Source organism: Aptenodytes forsteri, unplaced genomic scaffold (assembly GCF_000699145.1).
Source record: "Aptenodytes forsteri isolate BGI_AS27 unplaced genomic scaffold, ASM69914v1 Scaffold82, whole genome shotgun sequence".
Classification (NCBI taxonomy): domain Eukaryota; kingdom Metazoa; phylum Chordata; class Aves; order Sphenisciformes; family Spheniscidae; genus Aptenodytes; species Aptenodytes forsteri.
The window spans coordinates 12,768,414-12,783,967 of NW_008795490.1; the positions used below are offsets into that span (position 1 = coordinate 12,768,414).

Consider the following 15,554-nt stretch of genomic DNA (forward strand, 5'->3'; position numbering starts at 1 on the left):
GAGCGGGATCATGTAGAAAAGGATGGGAAGAAGGAAGGGAGTGGGAATCAGTCCCTTACGCTGGCAGACAAGATTTAGTCATCTTACACCAATTATGAGACCAGAGACTAAAGCATCGCTGTAAAGGGGTGTCGGTGCAGATGTAAATATCAGAGCGTTCTTAATGACTTCCAGCAATGTCCTAACCTGTCCTACCTGCAAAAGGAAAATGCAGAATAAAATAAATTGTTAAGGAAAGGCATGAAAACTTTGCAAAACTGCCAGACTAGATAACAGTGAGATAGGTATCAATGATAGGTCAATCAATGATAGGTATCAATAGTCTTATTATAAGAATAAAAACATTCATTCCAAAAGTCAGTGGACAAGAAACAGGTGTATTTTCTTCCTCAGAAGAATGACTAGGACTTTTTTCTGTGACAATAAGCAAGCCCTCCATTTCGGTGTCAGTTATGAGGCATACAGATTTAGAAAATATAGTTTAATGAAAATCCAACGTACGTTTTATTAATTCCTAACCCCTCCTAATCTATTGTATTCACCTGACTCCTCTGCACAAGAATCAGGGGGTACTGCCACTCAATTAAGTTATAAGTTTAATCCACTTTCTAGTCCCCATAAAGAGATAACAAAGAACACTTGTTTGCTGGAGATAATACAATATGCTCACACCGTATATCAGAGCGCTTCCTGTCTGTTAAAATGTTAATGAATTCTCTACAGGTGCAAGATGAGTTTAACTATAGTATACCCTCTGCAAAATAGCAGGTGATCTTCTCCATATTCTTCCATTCACGTCTTTTTATTTGAGTCCATTGAGACCCTTGGAAAACTAGTGACTACAATAAGACAGCAATCACAACAAACTGGAGCAATATTCCTTCAAGGTAGAATAGAACATGCTGAAATTGATAATTATTGCTGAAAAATGCTAAGAAATGCACCCTGGAAAGAGTTACGTGAAGTGCTTCTGTACTGTGATCATTTCAAAACTAACTGCACTTACGCAGAAAAGCAAGCCGCATCTCAGTGAAGGCAGCTCAGTGGAGATGTATGTTCAACAGTCAGACTAAAAAATTAAATTTTGTGACTATACTAAGGAAACTAGAGGTTAATACTGAAAATATTCTATTCCATTAAATCTATTCCATTAAATCCACATAACAATGTTATACTCTCATCTTGCATATTCAGTTTTGGCTCACTGTTTTCAGAATTACATTGCACAAATATTTAAGTGTGGGGAATTAACGGCACGGACTCTGGCAGGCAGCAACCAAAGACCTTTATTGCTCTTTGTTAGCATCTTTTATAGCAAGCAGAAGTATACACACGCTACCTGCAGCTTGCAGATAGGTTATAGCCTTGTGTTCACGCGCATCTATGCTCTAGCAGATTGGCCTGTTCTTCCTGACCACGTGAAATGCCCTCATGGCCTTTATCTTGTTTTTCTCCTTCCAGCTGCACATTCCTTCCTCCGTTATCTTCTGCTTATGTGCCTTCTCATGCCAGGTGGTACAGTGTTTGCTCATTAAAATCAAACTCAGGAATGTCTGTTAGTGAGATTCCCATCCCCACATTTAAGGCCTCCAGACAGTCCAGATAAGTAGCTAGAAAGCACAGGAATATTTTTCCCTGTGAAGACTGAACAGGGAAATATACCTCTGAAAAGCAGAGGTATATTGATTACTGCTAACAAACTTAAATATTGTCTTTACCTTGAATTTTTACCTTTGCCTTGTAGAAAACTTCATTTCCCAGAAAAAAAAAACTGTGAACAAATGGTGGTTGTGACAACTGAGCAGAGATACCAGGCAGAAGAGCCGACAGATGTCTGCCACAAACAATTACTGTAGCAAATACCGACTGCCTTTTGTTAAGCACTGCGTGTGCCATAGACAAGATGCTCATGAGCTGATCCAATTACCTTTAAACAAAAAGGATAAACTACAGTGGGACTCTAAGTAAAGTGTTGATTTCAGCTGAACAAATCTTGATAATTTCAGAAGAAAAGTAGTTATTGAAATCAGCCAGGCAAGAAAGCTGGTGATTTGACTCCTAGGTAAGGCAGAGGGTTTTTTTTAAACCAACAGCACACAAACGTGTACCTCGATTGTAGGAAGCTTCTGGAGATAATTCGAGACCCAGCTGGATTAATGACAGCCTCACCAAAATGAGACCAAAAAAACCCCACAAGCATAGTGGGGAAACATATGTAATGGAGCAGACAGTGAGTGTGGGAACACACTGCGAAGCGTGAAGTCTCACATCCAGCTACACTCTAACCCAATTTAAAAAGAAACAACCCCCCAAAACCACTAAAAGTGACAGGTTTGTTCCAGATTAAGCCTATATACTAAGTGAATACTTTGCCTCATTTTTCAACTAGGTTAACTATATTAGAAAAGGGGGAAAGGTAAGGTGACTAGTAGGAAAAAAGATCTAGAAATGGGAGATAGAAAGTGTGGAAAATGGAAAAAAGAAAGTGTGAATATGGAAGCTGTGTAAATCCTCACCTGTGAGAAAGCTAAATTCAAGCCCTGAATGCTCTCACGGTGTGGGGGCACATAATCTCTGTTACAGCAGCCTGTAAAAATTGGCACATGAAACACATCATAGCAAGGAATTTCAGTACATCTACTGAGCTGACAGAGACAGGGAAGGCTATATGTGTTAAAAGTAGTTATCTTTTAAACTCTGTTTATGAAATGGCAGAAAGAAGGAAGGGAGAAGCTATCTGTCCACTCTCAAGCCTGCTAACATGATCTGGATAGTAGAAGGCTTCAGGAAAAAAAATTTCAGGGAACTAAAGACAAGAATGAAAATGGGAAATAGGATAAGATGCTGAGCAGATGTGCCAAAGATAGATCATACTACACTAAACTGATATCTCTTTTTGAAATAATAATTTTCTAGACAAAATATGCAGTAGATCTCATCTGCTCTGACTTCAGCAAAGCATTTCATACAGTAGCACATGTGAAATTATTAGCAAAGCTGGAGAAGAGAATTAGGAGGAAAAATATGCTGAGTATTAACCATCAAATGAGGAGGTAACAAGTTGGGCTGGTAGGGGACGTATAAGGCTTCAGGGAGGTAATTAGTGGAGTTTTTCAAGGATCTGACATGGAACTAATCTTACCAAATGGCATTTATTATCAGATTTAAGAAAAATGTACATTTGTGCTGATGCAATTCTCAGAAGTCACTAAGGGTGTGGCTAAACTAGCAGTTTTTTCCAGGTGGGTAATGTTCCTTTGAAACAAATCTCTGAGTTGGCTTCGTGTACCACACTTCAGTTCATGTCAAAGAGCAGTCTCATAGCACACACTGGACTCCTTTCAGAGGAAAATAAATGCCAAGGTGTCCTCCAGGAGCATATAACACGTTCCAGCTGCCAAGGGATGTTCGGTCCAACCGGCCCAGATGGGAACTAGTCAAGTAAACCCTCTGAAATGCAACCAGTATGGACAACGGGTCCTTGGCACCAAGCACAGACCTACTCCTGTCGGGCTGCACTGACTGCCCATATAGCCTGAGTAGGTAAGTATGATCAGTATTTCATCATCCTTCATCGGAAGGAAAACCAAATTGTCTTAATGGGCTAGAATGAAATGGAATTTAATATTAAAGGTGAAAAAACATGTGATTAGAGGCCAAATCAAATATAGTATTGCCTACAAAGTAGGAACCTATTCTGAGAACAAAACCGTCTAAGTGCTAAACCAGTTGTACAGTGAATCACAGGATAACTCTGAGCAACTAGCGTGATGAATTTCTTTAAAAATACAAAAAACAAACCCCCAGAAATATCAATATATTTACAAGAGATATCAGGTTATTCCTGGTATATTTTTTTAATAGGAGAGCAGTTGGCTGTTGCAATGAAATTGAAGTGCTGATAAGAATTTCAAACTATAAGGGAAATATATTTATTGGCAACTCAATTAATCTGCAGTAGTTTCAAAAACAGTATTAGTAAACAGAAGGGCTTAGTGGGATTCAGAAATGGATTATATGTTTCTGTGAATGCCATCCTGAATAATTACACTAGCTGGAATAAAAACTGATAAGGGACAACAATGGTTTTATAATTCTTCCTACGGACAATTCACAGTGATTGTAAATTACTCTCCTCTAAAGCATTATCCACCTGAATTAGAACCAAGACAACAGATTAGACATACTGCTTTTTGTTTAATACAGTGGGTTCTTACATTTCAGTTTCAACAAACTATTCTAAAATGAAAGTATTGTAACCATCAGATTTCCATTCTTTATGAGACTCCGGATTGCAATTCTGCCAACTGCCATTCAGACAAGTAATACTGTTAAAAACTGGGCTTTGCTGAATGCATAAAATACTCCAGTGAGGTTAATTTGAAACAGTGAGTCCTAAAATACGAAACCACTCAACATTGCCGTACATAGAATATTGATGAAAGAGTTAATAAATGTCACCTGAAAGTTAAACATGTGGTAACTGTGATAACTGCAATTAATTTGCTCCTGAGTTTAATTTAAAAGGTTTAAACAAAGGGCATGAACTTGCCCTTGAGTAGCTAAATCATACTCATTGAAGCACTCCTACATTATAATAGACCATTTATTCCATTTGCATTCTCATGTATACATGCACACAGTCTTGTTAAAAGATTCATCATAATGCCACATTTGGTAGGAAAATTAACAAAAAAGAAGGTAGGGCTGGGAAGATGAAGGCAGAAGCTCCTGGAAAGGGTCAGGAAAAGACTCATAGAAAGAACTTAAGAGCGTAAGACTAAAGCAATCCAGGAATTCTACAAGCTGCCTGAAAAGCTTTTCAGAGAGAAAACTGTTGCTGTAGCTTACAACTATTTCCCAAATTTCACTCAGCAGAAACTAAAGGACTAGTAATGCTGTATTTTAAGGATAAGTAAAATCAGCTCTAGGTCTGAGAAAGGCACTCTGATATGGTTGCAAAAAAAATTATTTCGCTGTCTAATATATGAGGTGGGACAGATGTAGATGCCTACCTCCAAAACTGGCAGCCTCAAAAATTCTGCCATTATAACATTAAATCTCACTTTCCTTCAAAACCAGACTGGCAGTGCCAGCTCGCCTTTCCATCCTTCACGCAGCCCAAGCATTAGAGCAGCCATCAGGATGGGTAACACCATGCCAAAGTCCTTTCGCTGCTGCTGAGAAAACCCGTGCCAACACCTTCCCATCCATTAAGCCATAGGCAATTGAGCAGCTGGAGCATTTGCCAGTCCCTCCTGCCGAACTCCGCGCTGCTCTGCGTGGAAGGGTTCGGCTCATTGGCTCACAGGGAGAGTAAGCTGGGCTCCCCAGGGGAGTAGTTAAAGTATCAACCGGGCAAGAATCCAGTCCCTGTTTCAAAGATTTTATCCAGTGATCATTTCATGTAAAATACAGAAGCAATCCTGGAAGAGACAATGTAACCCAGTGTTTCTGCTCTATCACTGCAGAGTGATGCCCTTTTATTTTCTGATCAAACTTGCCCAATAAACGAGCAGAGTGAAACAGCTTTGCCCAGGAGGGAGGGACAGACCTAACATCAGTCTAATCCATAGGTAGTGATTAAGATGCTTACCTGAGAGGCAAAAAATGTGGTGTTTTTTAATAGCCTTAGGCAGAGGAAGGAGCAAACTCATTGCTTGCACAATCTAAATTACTTCTTTTTGGAGTTATTACATATAAAGGATGCAGTACTATAACATTTCCTCTGGCTAGATGTAAGGTTTAGCTTCTTATTCCATGAAAAGGCTTGTGGTGTAGCTATACAATTATTTTCTCTGATGACAAAACTAATTCAAAACTTCCTTTGTCTTCTTTTTCACCCTGCAGTTGTACCAGAGCAACTCATTGTGGGGCTGCACAGAGCATCGATAATGGAGATGGAATTTAAAAATTAAAAAAAAAAGTCTGTGAACTGGATCAGCAACAGATTGAATATGATACTTATGCCTTAAAGATACAATTTAAGTTTGAGACATGCTCTGGTCTTCATCAGTTCCTTACTTGCCAGCTGTACATGGCTCCCATTTTGGCCACTGTAAGGTTCCTAACTGTCCCCATGTATTGCAAAGGGTTCAGTTTCTGACTTCTATATATGAAGATTAGTGTTCAGGCCTTTTGAACATCTACAAGTTTTCCTGACTTGAGCTTGAGTTGAAACTACCAAAGGAATATGGAAGGATACAAGGTCCTACATTACCCTCAAGGGAGGTGATCCTTCCCCTCTACATGGCACTGGTGAAGCCATACCTGGAGTGCTGGGTCCAGTTCTGGGCTCCTCAGTACAAGGGAGACATGGACGTACTGGAGCCAGTCCTGTGAAGATGATGAAGGGACTGGAGCATCTCTCCGATGAGGAATGGCTGAGAGAGCTGGGACTGTTTAGCCTAGAGAAGGCTCAGGGGGATCTTATCAATGTGTATAAATACCTAAAGGAGGGTGCAAAAAAGTAGGAGCCAGGCTCTGAAAAGAGCCTAGTGCCCAGTGATAGGACAAGAGGCAACGGGCACAAACTGAAACACAGGAGGGTCCCTCTGAACATCAGATGACACTCTTTTACTGTGAGGGTGACCAAGCACTGGCACAGGTCGCCCAGGGAGGTTGTGGGGTCTCCATCCTTGGGGTTATTCAGAAACCGTCTGGACATGGTCCTGGGCAACCAGCTCTAGGTGGCCCTGCTTGAGCAGGGAGGTTGGACAAGATGACCTCCAGAGGTCCCTTCCCACCTCAACCATCCTGTGATTATCTGAATGAAATAATTCAATTTTGGGGTAATTTGGGAATATTTTTGTAGTTAGTCTGTCAACCACGGAGTTTCTTTGTATGGTGCTATGTTGATTTCTTGCTTTAAGTCAGTAGCTTTACCTCGGTCTCCCAAGTGAGTAAATTTTTCCAAAGTGAGTACATTTTTCAGTACCAGGTATCTATGTCAAAATTAAAAGCTCATGCCCTGCTATACTTACAAAAGGACCATTATTCCCACATATGATGGTACCCAAAAAAGAGTCTTTTAAGCTATGATTTAATGTAGCTATTAAGGAAATAAAAGCTTACATCACTCATGTCTTTAATAGTGTTTTCCATTTTTATAAGAATACTTACTGCCAAACTAAAAAGAACAGGATGTTCTTTTTATACAAAACTTCCTTGTATCAAAACCACTTTGAATACACTTCACATTACATGGAAAAAGAAAATATTCAGCCTTTACATGTGTAGGGATGTCATTGAAATCAATTAGTCATAGCCAAATATCTAGTGGCAGGCTAATATATTAAGTACAATGTTATACACAATGTTATGATATCTAATTATACTTTGATATGGAAGATTTGAGATCATAGAGGAAAAACAGGTCTTACAACGGATATATGTAGATAGATATTTTATTTCAAAAAATAGCAAATGTCTTAAGAACACAAACCAGAAAGTTATTAAAAGCTTCATAGCAAAATATTTAGCCAACTCTGTTACAATATATAGGCTTGAGGTTCTAACAGATAACACTATGCCTCAGTTCACTGAGCAAGTAATGCTCCTGATACATAAATGTCGCACAATTGAAATATGGAGCTGAATATTAAAAAAAAAGAGAGGGCATTTTTATCTTTGATCTTTCATAATCAAAGTAATTGAAGAACAACAACAACATTTTAACAGGTTTGATTCTTTTTGGGAAAAGCCATTAAAAATAATTCCTGAGTATTTAGGTTAAGTGAATATATCAAAACCGACCAATTAAGACCAACATCCTGTTAGGTGAGCCTTGCAGCTTGAAGTAACATTCTCTAGCATGGCTGTTACGGCAGGATCACGGCCTAAATACCTTAATGAAATACATGAAAACCTTCTGGTATGCACATTCAAATTCTCATTTTCTTTAGCAATAGCCTACAACTGTCAACTGTGAAGCTTGCTTTGCCGAGAAAAACATTGTTTTAAATGTCACTTCCTTTTGCAAAATCTTGTAATGCAAATTGCCACAGCTAAGCCTCCAGTGAACCATCACACCAATAATTATGTGAAATATATAAATCAAGATTTAGGCAAGGGGCTTTCATACCATGTTAGTACACATATTGAATTGTATGCTTTGTATCAGTATTCTGAACATAGAGATCTAGTTATTTAGCTTCTTGCTATTGTAATGAGAGGCAATATATTCATTTTCCATTATTCTCCTCAGAAGCATGTCACAATATCATCTTATTATACACCATGTTTCTAAAATCCTGTTGGCATTCATCATGTTCCTATGATTTTAATTGAATCTGTATATTTTCATTTTAAAACTGCGGCCAAAGTGGTTTAGAGAACTAATCCCAGAAGAATTTTCAGATTTCTTACTTTATATACGTTTTCCCAGAATTACAGGATTAAATTACAATGGATGTAGAAAGATCATTGTACAAAGCATAGTTAGTAATTCACAACACTGGTATTCAACTCGACCAATTACAATGAATTCACAAAAATGGTTTTAATTATACCCACTCTTTTCTAGCCACCCACCCCAATATGTAAACAAGTTTCCCACAATGACAATGGCAAGACTGCAGTCACCCAGATGTACCGTATGTGAAAGACAACACCTAGGATAAAGGCCTGGATTTGACAATTCCAGTTTGTGCTCCTGCTCACTTCCCATTCTAGACCGCAAGCACTGTTTTTAGACTCTTGCAGTCATTAAATAAACAGAACTTACAGGTAAATGGAGCTTTTTTTCTAATGCAGGCTTCTGGAGTCAAATTGATAAAAAGTAACATGCTTATATAGAACAAAAGAAATAATGACTGGGGAAAAATTGGAATCAGTTGTACCAAAACTCTCTGAGCAATGATAATGTACAGTATTGCAGCTGTATGTTACTAAGACAAAAAACTCTTGGCATTACAAACATGAAGATCTCTGTTCACGCAAGCCAATTTTAATGGGCTATTAAGCATTAGGTTAAAAACAGGCTTGCACTAGTCTCACTGAAAAGGAAACACTTGTCAAAATGTTTTTTTAAAAAATACCATATGACATCTTCTAAATTGCAATTTAAATATTAAAATCTTGTTTCAGAAGTTCCTCGCTTCAGGTTGTTACTCAAAAACTCATCATGTTCAAAACTCAAGTTGTTATGAGATCTTGATATCATAAGAAGCTTTTCCTTATTAGTAAAATCTTTCTTGGCCGCTGCTTGTGGCACAAGTAACCTATCCATTGGGTCCTCTTTGTTTTCTAGTTTCATATATCCTTTACTGTTGCTCCGATCCAGTCTGGGCCAGCTGGGGTGTTTCCTTTGTTCAGCTTGGACAGTGAGCGTAGATGGACCCCTGTCCAAGTCCAGGGACTTCGAGTGTGAAGACAGAAGGTGCAAAGATGTGTTGGACCCAAACTGTTTCCTGGCAGCGCCAGGGGATAAAAGCTTTCCTGTGCTTGGTCCGAGTGTCATAGAAGATTTGAACTGATCAGATGGAGCGTCCACAAATGAGTTGTGTCGTGGCAGCATGGTAGCGGCCGGTCTGTAGGATTCATTGGTATCAGTTAGTGGAATGGCCAGAGAATCCATCGACAGATTTCTAGACCGACTCCTAGTGATTTCCGAGTCCTCAGTTATGTTGTCTATACTGGGCTCATCAATAACACAGTTATTCAGTTTAATTACTGGCAGTGTGAAAGCACTAATGGAAGATGATACAATGGATTTTGTTTCACACTTTATAGAGCTAGTGTTTTTGTCATCTGAAGCCTTGCTGGAGTGAGGGTAAAGTCCAAAGACTGAACCAGATTGCTCAGTCAGCAGAGGTGGCAGGAGGCTACCAGTGGTCCTATCTTCATTTAGGGTAATCTCATCTTCTTCAGCAGAACTATCCATTCTAAAATTACTCTTGAAGCCAGAGAAAGGCGCAACTGTGTTCGCAGCCAGCCGTGATGCACACGAGCTCCTGCTGTGCCCGAGTTCTCCTTCCCCCAACAAACCAGCGAAGGCACCACTCAGCTGCTTTTGTTCCTTGATCTTCAGGGTGTGGATGTCTATTACAGTGGAGTATATGTCTCTCATGTGTATGATTTTTGTTTCCTTGTCACGGTTTTCATGCAGAATGGCATTTGCGCAAATAAAAATGAAGATTCCAATGCCCATAGTAAAAGGGCCCAGCATTTTCATCTTATCTGAGTGCACATGTTGTTCAAAGAAACGAAGTAAAATGCTTCCTTGGCTTCTCAGGACCTGGGTTTCATTTACAGTTAGATTATCTTCAGATCCTAAAAGCTGTTCCTTTTGGGGCCAGTATCCAAGGATGGCCATTGCAATTCCCAAGAATGCGATAAGCACTCCCAAAACAAGGAAGAACCCCGATGGAGAATAGAGACGGATTTTGCCCCTGACAATTACTACATCTGCCCTGGGCCGGCGCCTAACTGGTTTCTTCTCCTCAGAAGCTGGTGCTGTGGCAAGATTTATATGTTGCTGAGATCTGGCAGAGTCTTGCCTTTTTAAGGCAGCCAGTCCTGTTATGACTCCTCCGGTTGCTATCATAGTTCTATATTGTGCCCTGGGAAGAAAGAGAAAAAAAAGCAGATATATTGAGGAAAGCAAAGGTTGTGTCTGCAGATATAGACAGCGCTTTGTTAATCTGTAGATATTTCTTGATAATCAAAATATTCATGACTTTAAAAAAGCTACTATATCTTAATCCAGTTACGACATAATAGCAGTTTTGAGATTCACATGGCATCTTAAAAAAAATTTCCAAAAGTCTTTTATCACTTTAAATATAGGTAATAAATCTTCCATCCGTGATACAGACAGTAGCAGAAAGCTAGTGCTCTTAGTGGTGATATATCAGGATTAAAGACAAAAATATTCAGAAACCTTAATGGATTATTTATCTCTGGACCGGTCTGCAACAAAGGCAATAATATATTATTACCTTGTATGCATTTTAGATCATTTTAGCACTTTAGCTAGTAGTTCCTCTAAAAACTTCTATGACACACAGTGACTATGAATACAGATCCTTCTACATATCCCCTTTTCCTTATAGATTGCAGCATATATTAATACATATTTATTCCATCATTTAAAGAAGCTGTTATTAAGCCTATTCAGATCACCTGAGTCTCAACTACAGAATCATTTTTGCCTTTCCTAATAGAGCTGATCCTCTTTTATGCATATCTAGATCTTTTTTCTCCCCTTCTTGGTTCCTCATGGACTACAAATCAAGTAGCTCAGTTTAGTTTACCAGATAAGAAATCTTCATAGATTTCAAGTTCATCAATTCAAATCTTCATCATTTTATGAGGAAATTTTTTCATTTTAGACTTACTTTCATACCTGGCTGTCTATTACATGAGAAACATTAACCAGCATGGGTTTAAGAAGAGAAAGCCATGTTTGATAGTTTTTTATGAGTAGGAGTAACAAATGAAACAGCACAGTTCAGGATAATTGTATTTTATTTTACAAGGCATCTTATAATCAGACTCAGAAATAGTTTCTGAGCTTAATTAATGAATATTAGAATGAACACTAGATAATATTATAGAGTAAAATTAAGATACTATAAGCCAGGTACGAAAAAAGTATGTTCTCTTTGGTGGCCTTACTAGGCTCAGAGATAAAGAAAGGCTGACAGTCTGTTGCAGTAGAAAAGGCTCCATGTCAAAGCTGGGGATGATTTAAAAAGCAAACAAAGTTAAAGTTGGACTGAGTGAATAACGCGAGAGGCTGAAAAGCAGAGGCAAAGCAAACCCGTGACTGCTTGCAATTTACAGGCTGTAATTTTCATCAGATCTCTTAAAATATTTATGTTTTTTAAAAAATCTTAGCAGTGCACCCATGAAAAAAAAAGGTTAGATCTATCATGGTATGAGGAACAAATAGACAGGCTCTATATTTGGACACTATCATAGATTTCCAACACTGCAAGCAGGTGTCACATAAGCATATCTACAAACAGAAATCAGTCCAACCCACCAATTATGAACTTGATTATGAAATTAATAGGGAATTTGAGATAGGTAGCCAAGTGGAAGGACTACAGAAAAAAATGTATCCAGTGTTCATTATTATCTGTTCAGCAGCAATTCAGGCAACAGAAAGAGTAGCAACGTGAACTCCCTCCCTGCACCATCATTATTAAAGGACAGAGTGCTTCCTCTCTCTCTGTGAGAAACCTTTTCTTTATGAAGGAAAGACCTGAAAAAAGGCTTAGGGTGCTAAGTATACAGCATTTTCTGAATTTCTGAAAGAGAAATTCTTAACATTATTCCAAAAAGCTCAGAAATTTCACTTGTAGTGTCAGGTTTCATGTTCCCAATCTCTCTAGAAAGTCTCACCCTTTGCAATTCATTTCCATTTTTGTATCTGGGCAATTTCAATAGTTCAATGCCAATTAATTTCTTGAAAAGCCTTTTTTTTTAATGTAACAATTTAAAAATCCCCCAAAGAAAGTTATTTGACATTGATAGTCTTTAAAAATGAAAACAAAACTTTCTCATATGCCCATGTATTTAAGGGTTTCTGCCAAAACAAAAGATCATTATTCTGTAAAACAATGTTTTGAATCTCTAGACAGAAATAAATAGGACTTATCCATTATAAAAGCTGTTGTATTTTGCCATGACTCGATTAAATGTAATTAGTTTTCCTCTATGAAATAAATTAAGAGAATTATGGCATATCTTTACTGAAATGAATAATCATTTAGCTATAATCTAGTTTGTTCCATTAATTTTTTCCAGATCCCAGACCTTTGGGGGGAACAAGGAGTTTCTATATTCATGTGGTATTTTTCAGGCATACATCAACTCACTCTGCCCATCCTCAGGGCTGCCAAGGAACTGCACAGGTATGGCAGCTTAGTGCTAAATCCACACTCTGCCTGTTGGCAGGATTTGTTATTTTGTGTACTGTACTGTGCTTATCACAGCTGCTGGGATTGCACCAAAGGGTGAATGAGTAAGCTCACATCTGCTTGCTAAATATTTTAAACATAAATCTAGCAAGAGATCCTCTCTAACTCTGAAAAGTAGAGCCAATAAAAACGTTCTTAAAAATTACATATCGGGGTGTCTTTCTATAGAAAGTTCTCATTTGCAATTTTTGCAAAAATTGCAGGAAAACTCAATTTCATTATTAATTGGTCTCCAGTAACTTGAAGGACAGACAGAAATTGAGATCTTTTAGAGTGAAAGTGAGAGAGAAAGCGAGATCTCTCAAGCCACATGGCTGGCTTCCTCCCAGCATTTCAGGGAACACATTGTTCCTTTGTTCACTTTACCTGCATCAGAACTTGGGCACAGGGGAGAGAAAGTCTGGCTGCAACAAGGTACAAACATATTTTATATATAGCAAGAGTCTCTTTCCTATTTCTTGAGTTCACATTAATATTATTAAATCTTCTTTCATGGAAAAAATCACAACCAGGTTTGTAAATAATAATTTGCAATAAGCCACAGTGTTGGTAAGGCTTATAAGCTACTTAATATTAACAGCTGAATTTTGATCTCTTCTACATCTGAGAAAATCAGTGGTATTAACAGACATTGGTATGAGATGATTTCACTTCATGATGACAGCTTTTCAGAAACCAATTACAATGAATTGCATATTAAGATGGAAACCATTTTTTAGAAAATATTACATTTAGAATAAAGTGACATTTAATGGCTTTAAACTAAAGGGGGGTAGATATAGACTAGATATAAGGAAGAAATTTTTTACGCTGAGGATGGTGAAGCACTGGCATGGGTTGCCCAGAGAGGTGGTGGATGCCCCATCCCTGCAAACATTCAAGGTCAGGTTGGATGGGGCTCTGAGCAACCTGATCTAGTTGAAGATGTCCCTGCCCATGGCAGGGGGGTTGGACTAGATGACCTTTAGAGGTCCCTTCCAACCCAAACTATTCTATGATTCTATGATTTATTCTGCAAATCTGTTTAGTTTCACCACATAACAGCCATAATGAGTGCCAGTGACAAATGAGGCTTCTCCTATTTAACTTAGTACAGTGAGTACATTTAGTTTTACCCTGAAGTCTGAATTCAAACTTCTGAACAAGCAAAGACTTAGAAGACTTTGACTCAGAGGTAAATAAAGATTATGCTAAAAGCTCAGACAGTATCTCTTTGGTGGCACTGTGAATGACACAGGCTGGCTTTAAAACCAATCGAATAATGGTAAAATGGATGTGGAATACAGAACAAAATGAAAAGGACAGGCCTGTAATTCATTTTACAAAACACATCCATCTTGCTAATACAAAAGCACCACAGCTGCCAAGCTCCTTTTGAAGAACAGATGTTGAGTGATCTCTAACCTCGTAGCTGCTCTGTTTGTTTCATCTTCAGTGAGAACATCAGGTCCAAAGGCCTGGAGAGCTTAGGGGTTTAGTTTTGAAAGAAGCAGTGGCCCAGATTTACCTCTACATTTAGCTTTGCTTTGCATTGTGCTGTTGTTACAGAGTGGCCCTGACACCAGCCCTGTCAGCCACTCAAAGATCACCCAAGAAAAGCCTGTCTTGGTAGAGATCCTGTAAAGCAGCTCCTGCTCGCTCTCGCTCTTGCTCTCTCTCCGCATTGTTTGCACAGAGGAGAATGACTCAGGCTCTTGATGCTTCAGTTCTAACCTCTTCAATGGCCATTAGCAAGAGGTACTTCACCTTTCATCCAGGCTGTAGGCTAAGCCCAGTCCTCTGCATCTGGCACACTTTCTAGGAGATGCCTTTAAAAATCCCCAGCAGCAAATGGAGTAACAGGACTCTCGCTCTCTCTCCGCATTGTTTGCACAGAGGAGAATGACTCAGGCTCTTGATGCTTCAGTTCTAACCTCTTCAATGGCCATTAGCAAGAGGTACTTCACCTTTCATCCAGGCTGTAGGCTAAGCCCAGTCCTCTGCATCTGGCACACTTTCTAGGAGATGCCTTTAAAAATCCCCAGCAGCAAATGGAGTAACAGGTTGCTATGTGCCCCCTTAGCATGAAGAAAGGATGGACCCCTCAGCAGATACTACTGGTAGTTACCTCAGGTGACTGTAGCCTCAGTAGGGCCTGCAGAGAGCCATGTGGCAAGGACAGAGAAACGAAGATTAAGGGTAAGGTCTGGGTAACTGTGGTGGGTTGACCCTGGCTGGACACCAGATGCCTACCAAGCTGCTCTATCATTCCCCCTCCTCAGCTGGCCAGGGGAGAGAAAATATAACAAAAGGTTCGTGGGTCAAGATAAGGACAGGGAGATCACTCACCAATTACTGTCCCGGGCAAAACAGTGGACTTGGGGAAAATTAGTTTAATTTATTGTCAATTAAATCAGAGTAGGATAATGAGAAATAAACCCAAATCTTAAAACACCTTCCCCCCACCCCTCCCTTCTTCCCGGGCTTAACTTTACTCTTGAATTCTCTACCTCCTCCCCGCCAGCAGCGCAGGGGGGACGGGGAATGGGGGTTGCAGTCAGTTCATCACACGTTGTCTCTGCCGCTCCTTCCTCCTCAGGGGGAGGACTCCTCACACTCTTCCCCTGCTCCAGCGTGGGGTCCCTC

The 15,554-nt window shown here is 39.2% G+C and overlaps 1 protein-coding gene across 1 annotated transcript; it reads right to left on the reverse strand.

The window, feature by feature from the left end:
- Positions 1-8,668: 8,668 nt before the first annotated feature.
- Positions 8,669-10,546, reverse strand: TMEM200A (transmembrane protein 200A). Its single transcript, XM_009281531.2, has one exon. The coding sequence runs from the start codon at positions 10,544-10,546 to the stop codon at positions 9,071-9,073; it is 1,476 nt and encodes a 491-aa protein (XP_009279806.1). The 3' UTR covers positions 8,669-9,070.
- Positions 10,547-15,554: the final 5,008 nt, after the last annotated feature.